This window comes from Magnolia sinica, chromosome 10 (assembly GCF_029962835.1).
Source record: "Magnolia sinica isolate HGM2019 chromosome 10, MsV1, whole genome shotgun sequence".
Lineage (NCBI taxonomy): Eukaryota > Viridiplantae > Streptophyta > Magnoliopsida > Magnoliales > Magnoliaceae > Magnolia > Magnolia sinica.
Window position 1 is genome coordinate 49,010,448 of NC_080582.1, and position 24,865 is coordinate 49,035,312.

Here is a 24,865-nt window from a genome sequence, read left to right on the forward strand (position 1 = left end):
AAGCCTGCGTAGACAAGTTGGACAAATTGACGCAACTGTTGCGCGACTGCACAACCATTGTTGTCATGTGTGATCGCATATGCGCATATGTGATCGCATATGCATATATCCATATGCAGATCGTATATGCGATCATGGGCATATGCGATCTAGCACATATGCGATCGCTTATGTTGCATATGCGAAAATATGTGATCGCATATGCAATGTATGCGATTGCATACTGCATATGTGATCGCATATTGGCCATGGCACATTGAATTTTTATTTTTATTATTATTATTACATTTTGTCTATAAAAAGGCTTCCAAATCTCCTTTATTTGCAATATTCTCACTCCAAAACTCTCTTACTCTATTTTTCTCTTACATTTCTTAATTACAAGTGGTCTTAATCTCCCTCTCTATTGTATTTCCTACTTCCAAGTGATCTCTCTCTCTCTCTCTCTCTCTCTCTCTCTCTCTCTTACATTCCATCTCTCTTGGAAGTTGGAAGATCAAGATTCAAGCACTTTTAAGTTTCAAGGAAGATAGCTTATTGATTTTCTAACATAATAAATAAATAGCTTGTTGATTTTGTTATTACTTCTTGTTAACTATATTGTTAAATGTGGATGACTTGATGTTTAATTCATTGTTTAATTGATTTTATCTCTTTTAAATGTATTTTTAATATGTAAAATTCGTTATTTATTAACTTAGAAAAGTTCTCCTCATTTTTTTTTTTATATTTTTTTACAATTTTTAAAATTTTTCCCATATATATATATATATATATATATATATATATATATATATATATATATAAAAAAATATATGATCGCATATGCGATTGTGCGATCACATATGATCACATATGCGATTCGACAACATTGCACACAACTCAACCAAGTTGTGTGGCCACACAACTTGAACAAGGAAGCATGTAAATCAACCTAGCACAAACAGTCCCTGCTAAGGAAGCTAATCCTTGACAATGGGATGGATTTATCGATGGACCTTTGTCCATACTTTGATATTGATAAGGAGGGAGGAAATCAACAACACAGATACACATCAGAAGCAAGCAAGATCCAGAGAGACTTCTCACAGGAGACCTTATCTAACGTAGTGGAGGTTTCAAGAAGCCTCAACTCTGCCTCACCACAGCGACCCCAGCTCATGGTAGCCCCATCCACTTTTCAAGAGATTAAAAATCAAGGCTGTGGGGATACCAGGCAAGATCTAGCCCACCAACTAGAGGCCAAGCTAGCAGAAGGATCAGGGTGGTCAGGCCCAAGAAGGGGGCAGCTATGGAAGAGTGGCAAGGTAGATTGAGAAGGCTAAAGAAAAGGGATGTAAACTCTAGGTGTATCAAGGATGGATATCGCAATAGTGTAGAATGCTCATGGAGTAGGCAATGCGCCGATAATTAGGACAACCAAGTGGTTGATCAATACTCACCACCCCTGTATTGTAGCCATTGGAAAAGGGGGTGAGAGAATTGGTTTTTTCATAATAGTCTATTAAATGCTTCGCTCCTCTCAATGTATAAAAAAATGCTTACTCTCTGAGTTTGTGTGTAGAATCCCCATGTGTCTTTCCTCCTTTTAGTTGTATATGCCAGGTGCTCAAAAAATCCAACAGAGGGAACTCTTGTTAGAGATGACCTCCATAAGCAGAACAATCACGAGACCATGGGTAGTCTGTGGAGACTTTAATGCGGTGGTGAACAGCTTAGAGAGACATGTAGCTCCGACCACACCCCTCTGCTGCCGGCCTTCCCCAGAGCCTGTCACTCCTCTCCAAAGCCTTTCCACTTCTAAAGAATGTGGATGCAACATGAAGGATTCTTCCAAGTAGTTAGGAAGGTCTGGGAGGGAGTCGAGTCAAAGAATCCCGTGATTAATGTATTCATCAAGCTTTGTATGGTTAAACTAGCTCTTAAGATGTGGAATAAAAATGAATTGAGAAATGTATTTCTGAAAGTCAAGGAGGCGGAGCAATCCCTGAAATTTATTGATAATAGGATGTAGGCCTCCCCTCCAGAAAACCTTGATGCGGAGCTCCAGGTGGCCAAGCAGCTTCTAGCCCGAATGGAACTGTAGGAGGAGATATTCTGGAAGCAAAAGGCCCGAAATAGCTGGCTGGCCGAAGGCGACAAAAATACAAAATACTTTCACTTGATAGCTTTGAAATGGATAAGGAAAGCGAAAATTGTGGAGATCCAATTAGAGTTAGGGGAAAAAACCTCAGAACAAACAGCCATCAAGAAAGAGGTAGTCAGATTTTTCTTGTCCATGTTTCAAGCCAAGCGGGTCACCCCTATGGACGACATCTTTAATTCCACCCCCCACCTACTCTCAGCATCAAACAATGAAAATCTTCTCAAAATCCCATCGTGGGGGAGGTTAAACAGGCTACTTTTGACATTCCACTAGATGGGGCTCCCGACCAAGATGGTTTTGCCGGATCCTTCTTCTTAGGTTGCTGGAGTATTACGAGGCATGATATCCTTGCAGCGACAGTGGATCTATTTAGAAGAGGGTCAATCCCAAGAGCTTTCAGTGCCCCCCTCATCTGTCCAGTTTCTAAAAATGTTACTCCATCCACTTTCGCAGACTTCCTGCCAATCAGCCTATGCAACCATATCTACAAAATCTTCACGAAAGTCATCGCTACAAGCCTAAATCATGTGCTGTCAAAACTCATCTCTCCTAAGCAAGGAGCCTTCATTTGGGGCCGGGTCATATCAGTAAACATTTTCCTCACCCTAGAGATATTCAGGGAGATTGACAGAAAAGTCTGAGGTGGGAACATCGCTCTCAAATTAGATATGGAAAAGACTTACGATAGAGTGGACTGGAATTGCCTCAAGAAGGTCCTTATCTAGTTCAGTTTCGATACCGTGTGGGTGAGCATGGTGGAGAAATGCTGGAACAATATTTGGTTCTCAGTCCTTATCAATGAGGAAGCAAAGGGATTCTTCAAGTCCTCGAAAGGCCTTAGGCAAGGAGATCCGCTCTCCCCCAGCCTTTTTATCCTAGCAGCAAATCTTTTCAGCAAGAGCTTTAAATTGTTGGTCAACCGTGGCCTATGCCAACCCTTTAAGATGAAGCTTGAAAGCCCGATCATCTCGCACTTTTTATACACTGATGACACCTTGCTATTCTAAAATGGCAGCAGTGCATCGCTGAGAGCAGTTAACACTTTCCTTTCATCCTATCAACCTACATCAGGCCAAAAAGTTAATTCCAAAAAGAGTGCCAACTTCTGCTCCTACAAATTACCTCCCAGTAGAGTTAAGATCATTGAGAATACCTTGGTATTTCTGCAGCAGCGATAGGGACCCTCTATTTGGGAGTGCCGATTATCAAAGAAAGGGCCACAAGAAGCTCCTTCCAGCTAATGATGGAAAGAATGGTGGCGCGGGTTAACGAATGGAACGTTAGATGCCTATTACAGCTTGGGCGCTCTACTTTAATAAACCATGTGATAGGTGGTATCCTGATCTACACGATAATAGTGACCCCTCTTCCTACGCGTTTGCTGTCTGATATGGAGAAGTCCTTTGCAAACTTCTTCTAGGGTTGGGCTAACAAAAAAAGGAAACTTCCCTGGTTAAGCTGTAAAAAAAAAAAAATAGCCCCTCACAAAAGTGAAGGAGGATTGGGTACCAAGAGACTTAAAGATGTGATGAAAGCCCTCTGGCTGAAGATGGCCTTGTCCGTGGATTTAGGGAATAACAATAGCCTATGGGCATCTTTCATAAGGGCCAGGTACAGGGTTAACGACTCTCACTCGGCAAGATCGTCAGCCTCAGCCTCCCCTCTTTGGAAGAGCATACACTCTTTCCTCCTGCTACTAAAAGTTAATGTGAAGTGGCAGATTGAGACTAGTAACTTTAATATCTTGAGTGAGGACTGGATAGGGCTAGGCCCACTGTCATCTCTCACCGTCAAGCCAATTCCGGAAGCTCTACAGTCATTGTGAGTCAAAGATTTCCTAAGACAGCAAGGCCCTCTCCCCGCCCCCATCTGTAGTTCCGGATTACCTACCGCGGGAGGTGCTCTTCCAAGGGGGTTTCTATGTTTTGGAAGGTGCTGACTCTTGCTTTTAGCCTCTCAATGCGTCGAGCATCCTATTGGCGAAATCAACCTGGGAGTTTTGTAGAGTGAGAGGGCATCGTAGGGGTTGGGCCAGGTGGGCATGGCATTCCAAAATGCCCCCCAAGATTTTCGCCTTTATTTGGAGACTGATGCAAGGGGCTATTTTGGTGGATGACAGGATTTAGGCTAAGGGGATTTACCTAGCTTCGAGATGTGTCTATTGCTCGCATGAAGTTAACCAGTGCCCAAGCACAGAATCATTGGACCATCTGTTTATTAATGAGACCATGGCAGCAGAAGTATGGCAGCACTTTAGGCTTCTTTTTGACACCATCCTGGCACCTTCAAGCTTGGTTCATGAAAGGATGGGGCAATGGTGGATGCCTATCTCCTCGAGTATGCCCATATTAAGGTTGCGAGGGCTCACCCCTTGTTTCATTCCGTGGGAGATCTGGAAAGGCAAAAACGATCTCAAATTTGAAGGGAAGCTATTATTTACCGCGGCAGTTCTTTCTAGAGTCAAATGGTGGTTGGAATGGGTTTACAAAGGGGAAGTATCCACCACCTCACTCTCGTGGGTCGATCGGCTAACCCTGAGAGGATTGGGGATGGATTCGCCCTCCTCCCCCAGTAAGGGTTTCCAAGTTGTGAAGTGGTACAGACTAAGAGAAGGATGGGCGAAGCTAAATTTAGAAGGGTTTGCAGAAGGAACTTAGGGCTTTCTGGAGGAGGAGTTATATGTAGAGGAACAATCGACAACCTCCTTTTCACGTTCTCAAATGGCTATGGGGTGGGATCTAATAACATCATGGAGATCTGAGCAGTCTTCGATGGCCTAGCCCTCTGTTTTATTCATGGGTTCTTAAAGGTGGAGGTCGAATCAGACTCGAAGATAGTGGTGGAATCAGTTAATGGTAGGGCTGAGCCAGCTTGGAAATGGACCTACTAGGCTGCCCACATAGCTAGCCTAAAGAAAATGGGGCAAATTCGCTTTGTCCATATAATGGGAGAAGAAAAATGGCCCAGCAAATGGTCTATCCAGAGAAGGGAGTGACCTCCAAGGGAGCAGATTATGCAGGGAGGCCCCTAAGCCCTCTTCCTCAATCCGGGGAAAGGTCTTACTAGACAAAGTGGGTTTGGGCACAATTAGAGAATTGTCCTATGTATAGGATTTACAATAGGCGACACCATATGCCCTTTTTTCACTTCATGGGAAATCCGAATGTCTAGATATTGTATATCTTTTTCTTAGAAATGAAGTAAAGATTTTTTTTAAAAAAATTTGAATAAATCGCGTGAAAGTTAGCCTTCGCACATGTGGCTTCCTATAAATAACTGTCATGTCTTCTCATTTGGCACTTTTTTGAAGAACTTGCACCAATCAAAAGATCTCGCATAGCGAAGGGAAAGGTATCGAAGAGCATTTGCGCAGTAACTCCTCTTTAAGTGAGATACACTGGCCATAGTCAATGTATCCCAAAGATGGAGGAAATTAGAGTTAAAGCTACGGAGGGATCCCAAATAAGTTGTGCGATTGCGCAACTTATCAGTTTGGTGTGGCCACGTAACTTCATTGCAAGGAACAATGATTTTGTAAACATATTCCTAAGTTGCAGATGACTTCCTTTGGGAGTATATAGAAGAGTTTAAAACCCGCTCAACTTTATCGTCATTTAGACGGATCTTCAGTAGGGAACAGAATGTTGTCGAAATTATCCTTTTCAATCATTATTTGTTGCTAATTGCAATTTATTATGGAATCAAGGATAATATACGGAATGTAATAAGAACTCATATTAATAAGGTTGTGTGTTGACGAGTATTTTGTCACACAAGTTTTTCTTATTCTTAAAATGTAAATATTCCCAAAAAACTATTGTTTCTTATCAAAATAAAATGACGACTCTACTTAGGATTGAACCTAGAATCTTTAGTCGGAATATTTGCATTCTAATGACAATGTTGAAAACGGTTGGAAGGGATTCAATGCCACAAAGGCGCCATATATCCCCCACAATGACGACTCTTGAGTGGAACATTCCTCCATTCATCTTTAAAATAAAATGCAATTCGAATTTATCATAATAACTAATTACAATATGTTTGGGTCTAGGTACTCTACTCCAATACAACTGCAATGACCACTTAGCTTCCTGCCAATGTCATCTTCTACTTCATTGCCAATGGGTTTATCATAGCCCATAAGATTGAAACCAAACTACCTTTAAAGAATATGATAAACGAAGGCAAGAGAGTTATAAGGAAAAATGAACAGTCTTGAGTGACAACTAGAGTAATCTCCGCCTCACCCATGGCACAACAGGAAAATGAGGGATGGACGTTAGTAACACCTAGGTGGAGAAGAACTAAGTCTCTTTCTAAAGCCCGACCCTATTAACAATAGTAAAAGGGTTGGTTACAATGAATGTTGCGAAGTGGCATCCTAACTTAGTTCCACCTTTGCTTTACCTGTAGATAGCTGAGACACTTCTCATGCCACAAAATTTTCACATTACCAAGTACAAAAAAGAATATGTCCGTCGCAACTTCACTGCAAGCCTATAGAAAGAAAGGAAAAACTGTCATGACTAGTGAAGTTTCTCCCATAAAGTTGATAACAGAAAACTCACTCTAAGATCTAATCCAAAAAATGGTTCAATCTGAATCAGCCATTTCAACGAGACTGCAAAGCATTCATTCTGAGTCAAGCAATTGACCATTCTCCTTGACCTCACTAATAACAACATACTCATCTACTCCTCTATCGAAGCAATCCAAAAGGTAAGGAAGCGACAATCTTTATGGTGGAGACTAGCCAAGCCCACTCATATTCAATGGATGAATGTATAGCTGAACTACCGCACACACGAGATCTATTAACGGAAGAGTGCAAGAACCTCAAGGTGACATTGGTGGCTTTAACCTACAGTATGACTCGGGCTACTATTCCATAAGAAGCAGCTGTTATGAATGATAATGGACAACAAGCAAAAGGAACGTACCTATAGAGGGTTGGATCCCATGGATCTGTGCCCGTCATTGTCTGAACAGTAGCGCAAGAGGAAGTTTGACAAGTCGTCGTTGAAGTTGTTCGCCTAGACAGAGAACAAAAATAAAATGAAAAATTTTGATTTCAAACACCTTACCCCCACAAGATCAAAGAAATATTGTTCCCTGCCAGCTGCAAGTATCTCGATTTTTTAAAATTTAATGGAAATGGATTGTTAAAAGAACGTTTGATACATTTCATCAGGACGATGGGAAATCACTTTACATTACTATAGTATTGCTTGAGGTTGTTTGGGTCATCCGTGATAGAAAAGTCTTTTAGAAGGTATTTAACCTCGATACCAAAATCCACATGCACGTGGGATCATATGCAAGACACCTTTATGATGAACTTTTTCTTGTTCGATAGAGATGTCAATCTGATTGATCTGGCTTCTATCTGACAAAGAGAAGGGGAACAGATCAAGAAGTTCATTAATTGGTGGAAAATTTTAGGGACATCGTGCTGAGAACTTCCAGGAGAACCGGAAAAAGTGAAGATGTGCTTGGGTTTTATGGAATCGGAAATAGCTTTCAGCCTAACAAGTGCTGATATACGAACCTTTTGCGATCTCGCCACCAAAGCTTATTCTCTTAATATCATGGTAAAGAAAATGCCAACTTTCTGAATGGAATCGACACAACAAATTATTAGTAAAACATCAGCAAATGTTAGTTACAAAGAAAAAGAGAGAGAAGACTCTTGAGGGAGGCAAATAGGTGATAAAAGAGAAGGAAGAAACAATTATAACGGGAAAGCATTAAAAAAAAAAAAAAAATTTAAAAAAGTGGCCTAGATGATATGCAGATCACGTAGGTTATGCATTCAAAAGAGAAGATGTGGTCCATATGATAAATCAATTGTTAGTTGTAGGGATAATTGAGTTGCCCCAGTCAAAGCGTCCCAAGGACGTAGGAAAGAAAAAAAAAGAAAGAAACTATTGTTATTATCATCGCATGCTCGGCCATCAAATCGAAGATTATTATACTATCAAAAGCATACTTCAAATTATGATTAATAGGGGTGAGCTCATAATTAAAAAAAAAAAAAAAAGATAATGAGAAGGGAAAGAAGGTCATGGCCAACACTGCATATATACAAGATATATGAAATGCTATATCTCCCATTCTCCCTCTATGAGTGTTTCATTCGAAAGTCGAGAATAGGAGTACATGGACCATCTAAGAGTCATCAGGAACTTGGGGGGAAGACATGAAAGAAAAAAGATTGATGAAAGATTCTTGAGAAGAAATCATAGTACAAAGAATGACTACATCCATAGCTTTTGATGACCGCCACCAGAAAAGAGTGGAAGCGATATTAAGAACCAAAGCTCTCCCTACACCCAAGTTTTGTAGGGCTAAAAAGGCACCTAAAATTGAAATTGTTCTATTCTTTAGGGTAGAGTCTCTGATAGAACATCTCCTACAGTATATTATACAAAATTCTCTCTTCGACTCCAGTGAAAGATATTTGATGGAGCAGTTTGGTGGATCCTTAATGGGGCCTATTAAACTATGGTTTGAGTCAGGAGCCATGGAAGGAGTCACTAGTTGGACACAAGTCTGCGATTTATTCATGCTCCATTTTTATGCCAAAAAGAGTTGTACCACTAGTAGAATTAGTAAGATGGAAAATCAGTATAAGAGAATGCCCTTAATAATATGTATTAAAGTGGAGAAACAATGTAAGCAGTTCATACAAATTACTCAAATATCAAGAGACTCAGAGAGCGGAAACATTTACAAGGTGCATAGGGCTATATGATGAAAAAAGATATGAGCCTCACATACGCTTCAACCTAATAAAAGAAGCGACGACCGTAGGAATAATTCCTTATAATTTTCCACCCATGTGACATTTCTTCAATGAGTTACGTGCGAGACATGTACAATAGTTAATAAATTTGGTGACATCTTAGTCATTCAAGAACATAAATGCCGTGAAGATGGCACATATACTAGAATTACCAAAATTCACACTTTAGAAAGGATATATTCATTCGCCATTGGAACACCTAATATCTTAAGAGAAAGCGGCATATTTCAGGAGTAATGTCTCAGAAAAGTATCTGTTAATGAAATATATGTATTCATCAGCAATATCGAGTGAAGCCATTGTTTGGTATCTAGCATTGCCATCAGAGGTCTTTCAATCATGGGGAGAAATGAAAGAAGTTTCATCCTACGGTTTTATAAGTATAATACTTAAATTCTGTGAGTGTATTTAAGACGAACTATCCAGTATTCAAGTGAGGGATGTGTTGGATTTCATCTCTCGCTAGTGGAATGTGCAGTCATGTTTCCTGTCATTGCTCACCTCAGAAGCAGTTATGGTAAAAGAATGCATTCAGGTGACTATCCTTAAACATGAGTTATTCCCAAGGAATGTAAGAAAGCCATATACTCTTCAAATTTTGTTAAGGCTATTGCTTAGGCAATTCCATGAGGATTATAATGTGGTTACTGAAAGATCAACAAAGGAGGATTCTCTGTTGAATAATGTTGAAGAAATCGACATAATAACTTTACTAAAGTCATACGTCATGTGATCAACGCAATAAAAACCTATAATTTGCTCGTGGGGTGACCTTGGATGTATAGATATGGTATTGTTACTTCAATACTACATTAATGAGTGGATGCTGGAGGGCAGATTTCTCGAGGGGATGAGAGATCGACTCTCTTCTTTCCACTGGATGCCTTGCTCGAGGGCTTTTGTTAAAAGGGGTAAAAGGTGTAATATTTGACTAGAGTTACCACTAACCAATTATTATGATTCAACAGTTGGTTAGACCCTATAGAAATGCTTAAAATTGAAAACCTGAAGATTCCTAACCCTAAAATGACTCATGAGTTTACTTTCTAGATATTTCAAGTAAGGTACTTCTGTTACATAGAGGGAAGGTGTTAGGCACTCACTCTTCCCGTATGGATGTACGGTCTTTACTTCGCAAGATTTGACTAATTTCTGAAGAATAAGGGTAGTTCTTGCATATAAAAAATGCAATGCAATGCAATTCAAGAGCAGTGATGATTGACTAATCCAAATTTCTGATGGGCAGGATTCGACTATATCGGCAAACCACATAGCATATGTTCGAAACGATCAAGTGCACGGTGTAAAGTATGTATGTATGGGATGCCTAATGCTATATAAATGCTTATAATAAAATGATGGCTAACCGGCTAAGGTTTCTGGTAGACCTGTTGTGATTATATCAGCTGGTCTCAGAGCATATGCATGCCATTCAAATACTTAAAAACAATGAAGTGCGATTTATATGCTAAAACAATGGCTAAATGGCTAAGGTTTCTAATGGCAAGATCCGATTATATAAACAAGCCTCAAATCAGATGGTTGCTAGTTAAATACGAGAAAATGATGAAAATGCACTATAATGTTAATGCATATGGGAAGTAGGGGGTTGAGAAGGGAATGAATGTTGCACGATGCTAATGCACTGATTCGATAAAACTGACAGAGCCTTGAACAATTGGATGAATGGTAGTGTCATAAGGCTAAATTGAGTGACTCAGATATGAACTTAGGTGGCTTAGGAGGATTGGACTCTGGTTAGGCTAAGCTAAACTAGGGTTGGGCTCTCTCTCTCTCTCACCCTTACTCTCCTTAGTGGAGGGATGGCTAGATGGCTATGGTTGAGGGACCTCTGGGTGAGAAGGGATGCTCTCTAATGCTTTATTGTCTCTAAAATGAGAAGAAAATGGAGCTATTTATAGCCTCCAACCCGGTTTTCTTGTAATTCATGGTGATCCTAGGGGCAAATGGTATTTAAAGGGCTAAGATTAGAGATTGACACATGGCATCATCTCATGGGTAGGATGAGGGGGTAAAAGGGTAATCTTGGATAAGGAGATGAGCATCAGAGTAAATACACTCAAGGCTTGAAAAAGGGGAGTTCCACATGCTTGAGAGATGCTTCCCCAAAGAGGGGGAGTACCACATGGCCGGTGGCAGCTAGATCCCCACTCGGACTTCATGCTGTGAGGGTTGTTGTTTTGAGGTTTTGACCATTTCTCCGATTGAACTAGATTTTGGGATTAACTAGGTGAGTTGACTAGGTTGTAGGGATGGATAGGCTGACCAAGTGAGTTGACTTAGTGTAACGCCCCGATTTCTAAAACCCGAGATCGAGACTCGCTTTAAAAATCCAGGAGTTTATAAATCAGAGAACCAATGGAAATGTAAACTCAGAGTGTGATAGCAAAATGAAGCATAGATAATCATGTGAGCCCAAATATTTGACCCACCCAGCTGGGGATCTTAGTTATAAAATTTCATAAGTTCCAAAATTCTAAACCACTGAAATTAAAATATTGAACTACTGATTAAGCCAGAAATACGCCATCGCTTTTTATTGCGGCTCGTCCTCATAGTACTCTTCCCTGGGCTCCACGGTCACGCCATCAAGGCCAACACCGTCATTCTCTACATTTGTCCCTGCATACTCTGTACGGTTGGATAGTTGATGAATGAGTGACCAGCTCAGTGTGAATTCCCCTCAAGATTACACCTCGCCGCCTTAGCAAACATAGTTTAAAGGAAAACAAAGCAATAATCCAAAACAAGCAATATGCGGTCTTATTATATGCATGGATATATGAATGCACATCGACCTGATGATGCTCATCCAGTCGGACCTGGGCTCGTCACCCATGTAATCATCGACCTGGGAATGATCATCTAGTCGGAATAGTGGATCGATAGTCGATGGTCTGGGAGCTAGCGAAATGATACCCCGATGATCCTAAGGGCACATGCTACAGCATCCAGAATTAGCCACTCGTCATCACCAATATGTTATGGATGCATGATTAACCAACTCATTATTATTCCAGTTACAATCAGCTAATTTAAGTGAACTCAGTGGTCACTACGGGGGGCTCGTCACCCAGCGTAGGCCGACAACTTAAGCATAATGTCCGATGACCACTATCCTCGGCTTAAGAGGTTCTCCACCTTGGGATGTTTTAATAAGATTGCTTGATCACAAATGACACCAGTTCAAGGGTCCTATTTTCCCACACATTTGGTCTAATTACATCCCAAGTGTGGCTTGCATACAATTATGGAATCCTTCACGTGTAGCATTATGAGATTATATAAAGAGGCAATCATGTTAACATGTGACAATATATGACTTTAAGTAAAACATGCAAGGAGGCATCAGAATTTTTAAATAATGATTATCGACGATGTATTACCAAGACATGTGAATAGTAATCATTTTTCAAGTGTTAGCTAGTATGTGAGCCTATCATATGGAATCACAATCTAATATTTGTAATGAACACAATGACCTTAAACTAATGATGGCAATCTAGCACAAACTATGTTTAACTAGCTTGGAAACGGAAAGCTCAAGGGGAAAGTCATCACCTGTAGGGTTGTGTTTGCGAACTCGTTCCAAGTCTTCTTGTGGCCCAGGGTTACCCAAGGAGTCTCCTAAAATCACAATTTATATCTGTCAAGCATTTCCATGGTTTTGTCCAACTAACATGAGGGTCTGAAGAGAAAACAACAAGGCCCTTCTTGGTCTTCGTTAGAGGGAACGGGTCCGCCATTTTCTTTTTATCCAGGCACGGTGGCTCCATGGATGGGCCCAAGTGAGGGCTTGTGTTTCATCATTTTAATAATTGTAAGTGTACCATGTATATCACTGTACACCATTATTCTATGGGGTACATGGCTCACTAATGATGATTAGCACCGTCCAACCATTTTCTAGTGTCGTCAGCATTTGTTCGGCTGCCAGATAGTGTTTACGACGTGCGTGCATCATGGCCAGGCGTAACACAATGTTTATTTCCATATGTCCTGCTCATAATGTCGCGTAGGCCTGGACCGAGAGAAAAATTTATTGACTTAAAACTTCTGTGATTTAAGAGTTTTTAGAACCGGATGTCTAATCCCTGCTGTGGTCCACTTGATCACTAGATCTGCCTTATTCTCTTTCCAGGCCCTTAGGACGAGCTCGCCCACTGGATGGATGATTTGGATAAATCACATACATCAAGGTGAGGCCCACAGAGCACCGAGGAGTAGCCAATCCGTTTCCCTGTTAGCCACCCCCACCACGGGTCGATACCAAGACCTTAAGTGTTGAAACCACGTATCTCCACTCAGTCTACTAGTCGAGCTATGGATCAGGGTGTTCACGTCCAGCGCTGGACGTCCACTGATGGACGATCTGGAGATGTCCATTGATGGACGGCCAGGGATCAATGGCCCTTGAGGGATGGAGTGGATCATGTAATAGACACGTCAAGGTGGGGCTGAGGATGGATGGTTCAGATGCAACCCTCAAGATCAGACCCATAGAGGCTGCTGACGGTCAGCCTGGATGCAATCCACATACCTCATGTTGCGTGGATGGAATGCATAAATCAGAGGTGGGTCCACACGTGTGGGACCCACCGGTTACATGTATACATAAATGCATTTTATGTGACATACAATATTATTTATTATTATAAAAACTTACATGTACATATTACATATATGTATATATTTCTTATATATTTTTTTTCTTTAAAACGTCCAGGGCCTAACGTCCCCTGATGGACGACCTGACCACACCGTCCATAGATGGAAGGTCCAGGGCAATGTCCCCAGCTGGACGGCCTGAACATACAGCCCATGGACACTGGATGAGGCCCACCGTCAGTGCAGCAGGGTGCGGCCCATCTGGTTTTTCTCCTCCATTTGGTGAGGCCCACCTGCAAGTTGGTGAGGCCCAGCTGAACTTTGGTGAGGCCTAAAGCCTGTTTAATACTTCTACTGCCAACGTGCACAGCCAAGCCGTTTTTGGAGGCCATTTTCGGCCTCGATTTTTGCTCGATCACGGCCCATCCTTGGTCGTTCTTCAACCCTCAACCAGAGGCATGGTGGCTGCTACTTTCACCGTCAAAGAACGGCTCGAAACAGGGTCGTTTTCACCTTCAGTTTCGGACTGATATCAGTCCGTGTTGCAACTCAACGGAGCTCGTGTTGTGAGCTGTTCCTGGACTGGGTTTCAACTCCCTTGCTAGGGTCATATACATGCCGTTATTTGGCCCCAAGCAGAGCCTGTACTTAGGCTGGTTCGGCCTTAAAACAGCGCCTGAACGCAGGCTACTTTCACCTTCAAAACAGAGCCTGTCTTTGGCTATATGTACAGTCCCTGCTGATGGGTGTTTTTCAACCATGAACGTGTGTGGGTGAGGTGTGATGGGGCCCTAGTTTGGGTTTATTTTAGAGTTCTAAAAAAAAGTGGAGGGAAGGTTCTACCTGTTTCAGTCGGGTCCGACCCGAGCTTGGGTTGACACGCACACACCCACCTCCTTCTCCTTCTTCCTCTCTTTTCTCTCTCTTTCCTTTCTCTCTCCCACTCTAGTGGTGTGGCCGTGGGCTCACACTGACTCGGCTCGGTCCGTTTCTCATGGACTGAGTTGGGGGAGTGCGTGCCAAGCTCACCAAAACGCTCACTTTTTTCTCTCTGTTTTCTCCCTTTCTCTGTTTTCTCTCTCTTTCCTCTCCCTTCCTGTGTGGAATCTGAGAGAGCTGAACCTCACCATTTATAGGCAGGGAGAGGAGAGGTTCAGTGGTTTAGATTTGTTCTGCAAATTCCTATGCAGCGGTCGTCGGTGCCTGCCTCTGTTTTTCCCGAAACGGAAATGCGGCTCGTCCTCACGGTTTGGTTATTTTTGGTTTGAGAGAGAGAGCTCTACCAGGCTGGTGTGTGCACGTCAGCAACCCTCTAGGTAAACCGACCCTGCTCACCCCATTACGCCAACGGTCTGATCGTTACGGATCCCGTTTATTCATGATAAAATGGACGGTCAGTTATCGATTCCCTTTGTTTGTTTTCGCGGGGCCACTTCCTTATATGGTTTTGTTGGGGTGGGCCCCACCGACAAAATGGACAGTTCGGATTGCCCAGAAAGCGGTCGGGGTGGCTCACTTAGGGGTTTGAAACCCATCAGTTTCGAATCCTGAAAATGGCGGGAGAGGATTTCTTTCTTCTTTGCAAATGGGTCGTCAACAGCCATTTGACCGCTCCCCTTGGTCCAGTGCACGTTGTGTACAATAAACCAAGATGCACACGCATCTTGTGTGGGGTCTAATGTAATGTTTGTGATAAATCTACAATTACCATTTGTTTAGGAGTCCCCATGTAGATCCCTAGGTCCAGTTTGGGGCATATGTGAGGCCCAGATGGGCCGTACTGCCCATTTTTGGTCTTCTTTGGCTAGTGTACACTAGACCAACAGTTGGATTGGCCCGATAGTTGGTCTCAACGGTTAAGTGGGGGCTTAGAGTACGTGGATCATTCGGTTGGCCACCATTTATTCTTTAGGGTCGTTAGTGGGTGTATTTCCCTATTATGGCTTGGTTAACTTATCGATAAATCACCTTAACTTGATGTGTTTTGTTAAGTTTTACCTCCCTGACTGGTGTTGAGTTCGACTTAGCTCGTTTGGAAGTGTGGTGGTAGGCTTTATCGTCGAACGGGAGTCTTGACCTACACGTGTAAAGTTTAAGTTGTTTTGTTTAATCGTCTTTAATCCTATAACCGGGGTCCTCAGGGGTAACACCCGTGTGCCAAAGGTATGGGGTGTTACACTTAGTGAGTAGGCTAGGTGAGTTGACTCACCGAGTTTACTCAAGCCTCTAGGGTTTTAGGTTCCCAGGGTTCAGGGTTAGGCTGACTGGGTTGATTGCGTTGAATGGGTTGTGTTTAGGGTTTAGGACTAGGGTTCCTAGGGTTTAGCCTTCTAGGGTTAGGGTTTAGGATTGGGGTTCAGTTGTCCATATATTCATTCAAACTCAATTAGCTTATCATCAGTGTTGGGTGTCTACACAATGTTACAAATAATTCTAACATAAATTCGTGGCAGATACAAAGTCGTATGTAATAACGGAATCCTTCTTTGCTTATGCAAAATATTATAAAGAATTTTTCGAAGAAGAAACAGAAAAAAGCTAATGAAGAGAATGCTAAAATGAGCAATTATAAAAGTTGGAGGGAAGGAAACAAAACCTTGCTAGGTAAACGGACCAAAAAGAAAGCCAATGGACAGTTAGGAATTCTAGTGTCTAATATGATTGAGTCTAGAAAGAAGAAATTCTATTTCGCCCCAAAACATTTAAGGCAACTCGGGCAACCTCCTTTAGTGATGTTGTCCCCAAAACAGATGAAGGTCTTACAAATGAATTATGCAATACCCATGCCACGAATGGAAAGAACCAAATCATTTCTGAATGCACTGGGTAGATTGTGAGTAGCCAAACTCTAGTAATCCAACACCAATATCGCTATATTATGTACTCAAGAAAGAAATGAGAAAAGCGACGTCCAGTGTGTAGGTGATGAAAGACTTTCACCAGAAGATTTGAGAAGATACAGTCCAACAAGTTAGAAAATTATGTGAGCATGGGGTTTGATTGTGATAAGCTAACAACGTTGAATAACGTTAGTGGTATATTAGTCCTACTCAGTGTTCACAAAGAGTGGTATAATAAATATTGTAGGTCACGGGCATCTTCTATGATGGCATAGGTAAACATGAATGGCGTGTTCCACTCGGTTGACTCCGAGAAGCTAAGACAAGAAACAAACAAGCACAAAGAGCAGGAAATGGATCGGCCTAGGGTAGCGCCCACACAAATAGAAGACAGAGGGTAGCCTAACGATGACGAATTGAGGAAAATAAATTTAGAGATAGATGAGGAGCCTCAAAATACTTATGTAAGCACCAGTCTATTTGATAAGGAAATAAATCTATATGTCAAATTATTGAAAGAAAGCAAAGACGTATTCGCCTAGACTTATGCAGAAATGCATGGTTTAGAACTGGCTGTGGAAATGCATTGCCTTAATTTCTCTAAAGAGAAATAATCGGTCAAGTAAGCCCAACGTCGCTTCCATCCCAATTTAGTTCCAACAATTGAGGATGAAATGAATAAGTTGATCAATGTATGTTTCATGAAAGAGGTGAAATATCCCAAATGGATCTTTATACAGTCATGGTTAAGAAGAAGAATGATCAAATCAGAGTATGTGTCGACTATGCGTCAACTTTAGAGATCTCAATAAGGCATTACCAAAAGATTATTTCCCATCGCCTATCACAAAGTTATTGATTGACAGTACGAAAAAATACGCAATGATGTCCTTTATGGATGAGTATTTCTGATGTAATCAGATACGCAAGGCACTAGAGGATAAAGAATCTACCGCATTTCGAATATCTCTGGGAATATAATGTTATAAATGCATGTCATTCAAATTAAAGAATACCGGGGCAACATACCGAAGAGCAATACAAACTATCTTTCATAACATGATGCAAAAACATGTTGAATGCTATGTCGATAATTTTGTAGTACGATCCCACGATCATACAGAACATCAGCGACACTTGTTGTTGATCTTCCGAAGACTCATAAAAAGGCATTTAAAAATGAATCCGTTGAAATGTGTGTTCATGGTTTTGCCAGAAAAGTTCCTTGGATTCGTTGTCATAAATAGGGGAATAGAAATCGACCTAGGAAAAATCAAGGCAATCTAGAAGATGCCCTCGCCGAAAAAATTATGGGAATTGAAAAGCTTGTAAGGAAAATTAGCCTATATTGGATACTTCATATCAAACCTAGCAAGGAGATGTCAGTCATTCGCCTGCCTTGTAAAAAAAGGGAGTGAAGTTTGAATAGGATGAAGCATGGCAGAAGGCATTCGATTCTATTAAATACTTACTGAGATGGCCTTTGGTACTGGCAACGCCTGTGAAGGGAAAACCCTTGATTTTATATATCGCAACATATAAAGGTTCCCTAAGATCTCTCTTGGACCAATGGAATGAGCAAGGAAAATAGACTACTTTTTATTACCTAAGTCGGACATTAATAGGGGCAGAACATTATTATTCACTCATTAATAAAATTTTCCCAGCTTTAATCTTTGTAGTGCAAAAATTACTACACTATTGCCTATCTCATGAGTTAACCCTAATCTCACAAGCTAACCCAATAAATTATTTAATGACACGACCGATGCTATAGGCAGATTCGGTAAATGGATGTTACTCATATAAGAATTCACAATGACGTATGTGTCTTCAAAAGAAGTGAAAGAACAAGTGATCGCAGATTTCTTGGCTGCACATCCAACCCATGATTATGAAGAAATAACAGATGAGTTGCCTGGCGAATAAGTATCAACGGTCGAATTGACCAAGTCATGGGAAATGTATTTTGATGGCACCACTAGAATGACAAGTAGAAGTGCTACCATAATTTTTGTTATTACTCGTGGTGATTTGTTTTCCTTTTCTTTCATGTTAGGTACCATGTGTATAAATAACAATGCCAAATATAATGCACTTATCATTGGGCGGGAAATCGCATGAGAAATGAAAATACAAGTTTTACGTGTCTTCGGAGACTATTGGTAATAAACCAACTGATTATCAATTTTGAGATACGAAAGTAGGAGTTGTTTCCTTATTGTCAGCATGCCAGAGAGTTGTTAGAGGGTTTTTGTGATATTAATGTTAGACATGTACCCAGGCAAGAGAATGTAAAAGATGACGCATTGGCTAGTTTATCCGTGATTCTCTCTTGCCCTTTTCGGAATCCTGTTCAGGTAACAATAGAAGAACGAAGATTTTTGCCATCGCAGACTGTTTCTTACCTGGGAAATCGTAAATGATGATTTGCGACAACCATTCATAGATTATCTGAAATGTGGAATATTACTGGAAGAATTGTTAGTAAATATGCAAATTAATGAAATGGAAAAAAGATTTGTAGTTCACAATGAGATGTTATATAAAAGATCTTATAATAAGATGTTGTTCGCTACTTGGATCCAAGAGAGTTTGATTATGTCTTGCAAGAAGCTATTTAGGGAAATGTGGTGCTCATCAAGCTGGAAAAAACTTATTTCATCGAGTGCATCGAATGGGTTATTATTAGCCCTCTATGTTCAAAGATGTGATAAATTTCACTAAGCGATGTCATGAGTTCCAGATACAGAATGATATTATACATATATCACTAAAAGACTTATATTAATCAGTTACTACATGGCCATTTGCATCTTGGGGATTAGATTTCATTGGTTCCATTAATCCTTCATCTTCAGGAGGGAGCCAATACATTTTGGCCGTAATATATTTTTTTTCCAAAGGGACAAAGGATGTTGTGTTATGTAATGTCAAGGAGAAAGACCTGGTAGATTTCATTCATCACATTATTATATATCGACACGGGATTTCATAAAAGATCATAACTGACAACGGCATGCCATTCAAAAACAAGAACATGCAAAAGCCATGTTGAGAATTTGGGATTAGGCATTTCTTGTCAACGACTTACTATTCGACAGCAAATGCACTGGCAGAAGCCTTTAGAAAAGACAATAGTCAAGATTTTAAAGAAAATCGTAACAAAAAATAAGTGACACTGGGATGATAAGTTATAGGAAGCCTTACCGGTCTTTCGAAAGAGTCATCATACAGCAACAAAGGCCACTCCTAACTCATTAGCCTATAGAGTTGAAGCTGTTGTTCCGATGGAAGTGCAAGTCACGTCACTGAGGGTGGCAGTGCATGAGTCAATCACAAAAGATGAAAATGTCAGGATAAGGCCTATAGAGTTAGATACTCTAGATGAAAAAAGGCTAGCAACGCGGTAGCATTTAAAGGTTATATCAAGCCCAAATAGTAGCCGCCTTCAACATGAAGGTTAAACATCACTCCTTCAATAAAGGGGACATGGTTTTAATGATAAAAATGTCCATCGTGGTTACTTACAGAACCGGGGGCAAATTTGATTCCAAATTGGATGGCCCATATATTTTATCAGAAATTCACTCTAATGGGGCTTATCAGGTCGTGAATCAGAATGGATAAGGGATAGGAATACCCGTCAATGCCCGATTCATAAAAAGTTACTATCCTTTTAATGGATGAAGTTTTGATTGTGAAGACTATTCATGAAAAATCTGTCCAATCAAAAGGGGGCAAAAATGGTATGGCCTAAAAAAAAATAAAAAAATAAAAAATAAAATAAAAAAATTATACAACACAAATGACGAAAGAAAAAACCACGTATCACCGCTCTCAAAATGAATCAGGAGTGAATGATGATTAATCTTCAAATGCTTCTTCAGAAATATACGATTTTCAATTCTTCAGTTTCAAAGATGGGATGGTAATCATCAATCTTCCAAGATATAATTATTGATAATCCTTTAGAATAATGACCAGCCTAAATTATTACCGTGGTTTTTCAAAATTATCTTAAGATGACTCCGATGATTGTCTCCAATTGTCAAAGACTATCCCTGATTATCTCCCATTATCAAATATGCTTATAAGCAATGCCGTGGTGCACTCTATAAATCAACCAGGCATAAGATCCACATGATAGCATGGGATGGGTGAAAGAAAATACCCTTGATTATGATATGGCCACCGACGTCTCATAATGATCTGATTTTTTAGGAAGCCATCATTGCGACACATTCTGCATATCAATGAATGGGATGGCAAATACACAGCATGGCAGGCTCTTTGTGAGAATGAAGGGTGAGCATTCCCTCTCAAGCGTTCCCGATGGTGTAGAGCTACCTAAGTCATTGATCAGTCCCCTCTCAGGTCTTCCCTATTATGTAGCACACCTAATTCATTGATTGGCCTGAGTGTTGGGTCCATCATGCCTAAACATGGGAGGTCTTACGTGGTCGGGCGGATGTCATCAACGCATCACGGTTGGTTCCAAAGAGGTCCTTTCACGACTCTTATGGTGTAAAAATTGGCCTGATGCCTTAAACACGCACAGTAACCCAACAATCAGCTAGTTGCCCCCAGTTTTTGCGTAGGGTAAGAGTTTTCATTACTGGAAAGGAACCAGAACTTACGGAACCAAACCATCTTTCGCGTCAATATGCCATCTATGTTGGCCATCAGTACTGCGAAAATGTTGGCCATACAATGAAGATCGCGTGGCACAGAAATCAGTTGGGTCCACTCATCAGGTGGGCCACGCCTTCAGAATCAATGAAAAATGGGCGGACTGACTCTACATACACTGGGGTGGCCCTCCGAATGAGCCAATGAGATTGATTTTTGAGAAGGGTGATTTTCAAGGTGGGGCCAACCTTTTTCATTTTACACTTGTCCAACATAAATGGCGTGTTGGTGGGGAAGGATGGCACCATACCAGAAGTTGCGGTAACGGTTGCTGTTAAGATAATTACTTTGGACTCATATCCAATCTTACTTCCCAGTTTGTCAAAGGATCAATGATTCGCCATTTCTTCACGCACTACAACGAAAAGGGACACACGCCAAAGGAAGTCTTCACAAAGACGCACGCAGAATTGGTAAATGAAGGCAGCGCATGGCTTACTATTACATCTCAGCATTGCTCTGTCGTTGCCGCACTCATTGCCACAGTGGCTTTTGCGACGGCCGCCACTGTGCCTGGTGGTGTGATGGAAAACAAAGGTGTACCAGTGTTTGAAGGGCAGCTGGCATTCGATATCTTTGCCATCGCTTCTTTGGTTGCGCTGTGCTTCTCCGTCACCTCCCTGACCCTCTTCTTGACCATCCTCACCTCCCGATACCAAGAGGCAGATTTCGGTAATAGCTTACCATGGAGATTGATTATTGGCCTTACCTCTCTCTTCTTCTCAATTGCTTCCATGTTGATAGCCTTCTGCGCTGGCCATTTCTTTGTGCTCAAGGAGCAGCTGAAGTTCGCAGCCATTCCAGTGTACGTGGCTACATGCATTCCGATTTCAATATTTGCTATTGCACAATTTCCGCTCTATCTCGATCTTTTAAAGTCTACCTTCACGCCGATACCGCAACGCACATATGAGATAACTTCTCTCTGATCTCTCTCTCTCTCTCTCTCTCTCTCTCTCTCTCTCTCTCTCTCTCTCTCTCTCTCTCTCTCTCATGATCTTTTCCTTATCTTTGGCTTTGAAGGATAGACTCCTGTTCTACTACATACTACTTTGATTGGTTGTGTTATATGTAATGAAACATAACCTTTGGTTTTGTAATTTATAAACCAGTGATGCATGGTTTTCGATTTGATATAACATATATGCTTCTACCTAAGTATAATTTATTTGTTACAATCCTTAGTGGTTTAAGAATGGAGCTTGACGCGCTCCATTACTTTTGGAGCTTTCCACATATTGATTAGTATATTACTCTTGGAGCTTTCCACATATTGATATTGATTAGGGTCTTAACAGTTGGTATTAGAGCCCACGCTATGTCATGTTCGAATTTTGGTGAGGCAACACGTGGAAAGAATGAAGGTGAATACCATCTTGCCATCTCAGGGTGGAATCGGTTCCCTTGCCAAGAGGCTAGAGTAAAAACCATCACTTTATCTTATGGAGGAAATAATTAACTTTAAAAAAATAAAAAATAAAAAAAATAAAAATTTAAGAGAGAATAATATATATTCAAAAAAGGAGGATGTACAAAAGCTTGGGGCGGGCATCACAAAAAGATCGAATCCTCGCCTATCATATGAAGGGAAGGGAAGAAACTAGTCTTTCCTCAAATAGCCTAGACCCACCCTATCCAAAAATAGAAGACCCCTAGTGAATGAGGGGAGATCAGCCTGAGACGCATAGAAACATGTAACTTGAGAAGCGCTTCCTCTTTTAGCTAGATCATCCGCTATTGCGTTTGCTTCCCTAGGAGTATGGGTGAAAGAAATGTCTAAAATTTCTGACAATGATCTAACTCTCGCATACCAGTAACACATGGACCACAATGGGTTGGAATTATTCGAGAGGATATTCACAATGGACTTGGAGTCGCTTGCCACTTCTATCTTAGAATATCTTAATTCAACCCCTTAACTGTCGATTTTGGTGTCCATCGAGTGAAGAAACCTTATGGGTAGTCGTAGTTGGATATTTTCCTTCATATGAAGGACTTGAATTGCCCATCATATAGACCAAATGTGAAATATGAAGACCTCACTTTGGTAGGCTTTTCCTTAGGCACGAAGTTATCCCTTCAAGGCTTATAACTCTTTATAGAATCTATATCTTTAGATCTAGCCACTTCCTACCGTCCATCGAAACTCAAACTTGGTCCACACCTTAGCCTCACATGACTACGACATCATACAAAATTTGGACCCCGCCGTTGAACGAGAAAGTCAATTCCTTCATTTTGACATAAAAGATGAAATTTCAGATCTACCCTTTTTCCACCATCACTCAACCACTAGATTTTGTCCAATTGTCTACCTATCTTGACTACACATTTCCTCCAAAATTGGTCCCAGATCATTGAACGTGGATAGTCAATAAAGATCAAGTCCGTTTCAATGCCCGCTAGGGGAATTTCAAGATAAGCCAATAAAAGGCTCGGATCAACTTCATATTTAGTCCCGTGACCTAGCACTACTGGCTTAAACTAATGAATGGAGTGGATTCCTTATAAAAATTATGATGGACCCCACGTTAGGCATGTAGACAGTGGACAAGCTAGCCTCGCGAAAAGAGACTTGTTCGAAGAAAAGTTCTTTCCCCAAATTTCTAATCCCGACATAAGCACTTTAAACATGAGCATCTTAAACTAATTCAAACCATGTGACCCATCTGGAACTAAGATCGGCTTCATATTTCATCTCTTGGGCCAACATGACATGAGGGAAATGATGAAGGGAGCGGATTTCTCACCAAACATCATGTTGGACCCTACCTTCACCCCAACCATCCATGAAGCCAAGAAGCACATGAAATCACATGCATTGCACGTAACTAACTTTCCATAATGGTTTGGTTTAAGGTGAACCTAATCCCCACATTGACTAATGGTGTGGCCCACCCAAAACTTGGATCCACCCTATATTTTGGCCCATGGCCTAACTCTTTCCTACAAAATAGATGAAGAGTGTGGATTTACCAAGGGCACACTGAAGTGAACCCCACCTGATTCGGCAGTCGAACTGAGTCAACACCTGTTCCACACGATTATAGCAACACCATAAAAACCTTGTTTACTAAGGAGTTCCACAATTGGAGACTCCTCACAATCCAAGCCCCCACCCAATCCAAACCGTCCAAACTATAGAGGAGTAGAATCCGACCCCAATGAGAGAAATTCGAGGAGATTGAAGGACCTAGCACATTGGAAACATGAAGTTTCTAGGCTCGGACTGTGTGTAACGTCTCGGGAAGAATCCGTACAAGGACCCAAGTACCACCTCAGGCAGAAATCACCCAGGACTAAATCCTTTAGAAATTAGCTTAATATTACCAAGTGCTAAACTAGAGTGCTTATGAAATTAGCACTAATCACTTTAAATATGATCTGCAAGACCCAAAATGTGTAGAATCATTGACGCTACATTACCCTGAAATTTAGAATCCATCCTTAAACCCGGTTGCTCTCGGGAGCACACCGAAACTCCGTATCGGACCTGGACCGCACGTCGAAAGTCCAATTACCCCGAAACTATACAGTTATGACCGCATAACTGGACTTGACAACTCCATCGGAAATCAAGTCTTGATTATGTTTAGAACTACACAACTTGAGCCCGGAGCGAAGAGTGTGAGAAACGTGAAAATATTTAGAAATAAAATCCGAATTTAAGTAATCTGAGTCGTGTCGCTTGCGGGCCAAATATAAGGATTTAGACCATTAGAATCTGACCCAAATACACCCTAGGATCAG

At 41.1% G+C, this 24,865-nt stretch overlaps 1 protein-coding gene across 4 annotated transcripts in view; it reads left to right on the plus strand.

The window, feature by feature from the left end:
- LOC131258372 (uncharacterized) overlaps positions 1 to 22,273 on the plus strand; it is a 199,496-nt gene extending 177,223 nt beyond the window's left edge. For all 4 annotated transcript variants that reach the window (XM_058259652.1, XM_058259655.1, XM_058259656.1 and 1 more), the window contains one exon: positions 21,433 to 22,273. In XM_058259652.1, the coding sequence (XP_058115635.1) occupies positions 21,433 to 22,044 (612 nt within the window). In that variant the 3' untranslated portion in view covers positions 22,045 to 22,273. The remainder of the gene's footprint in view (positions 1 to 21,432) is intronic.
- Positions 22,274 to 24,865: the final 2,592 nt, after the last annotated feature.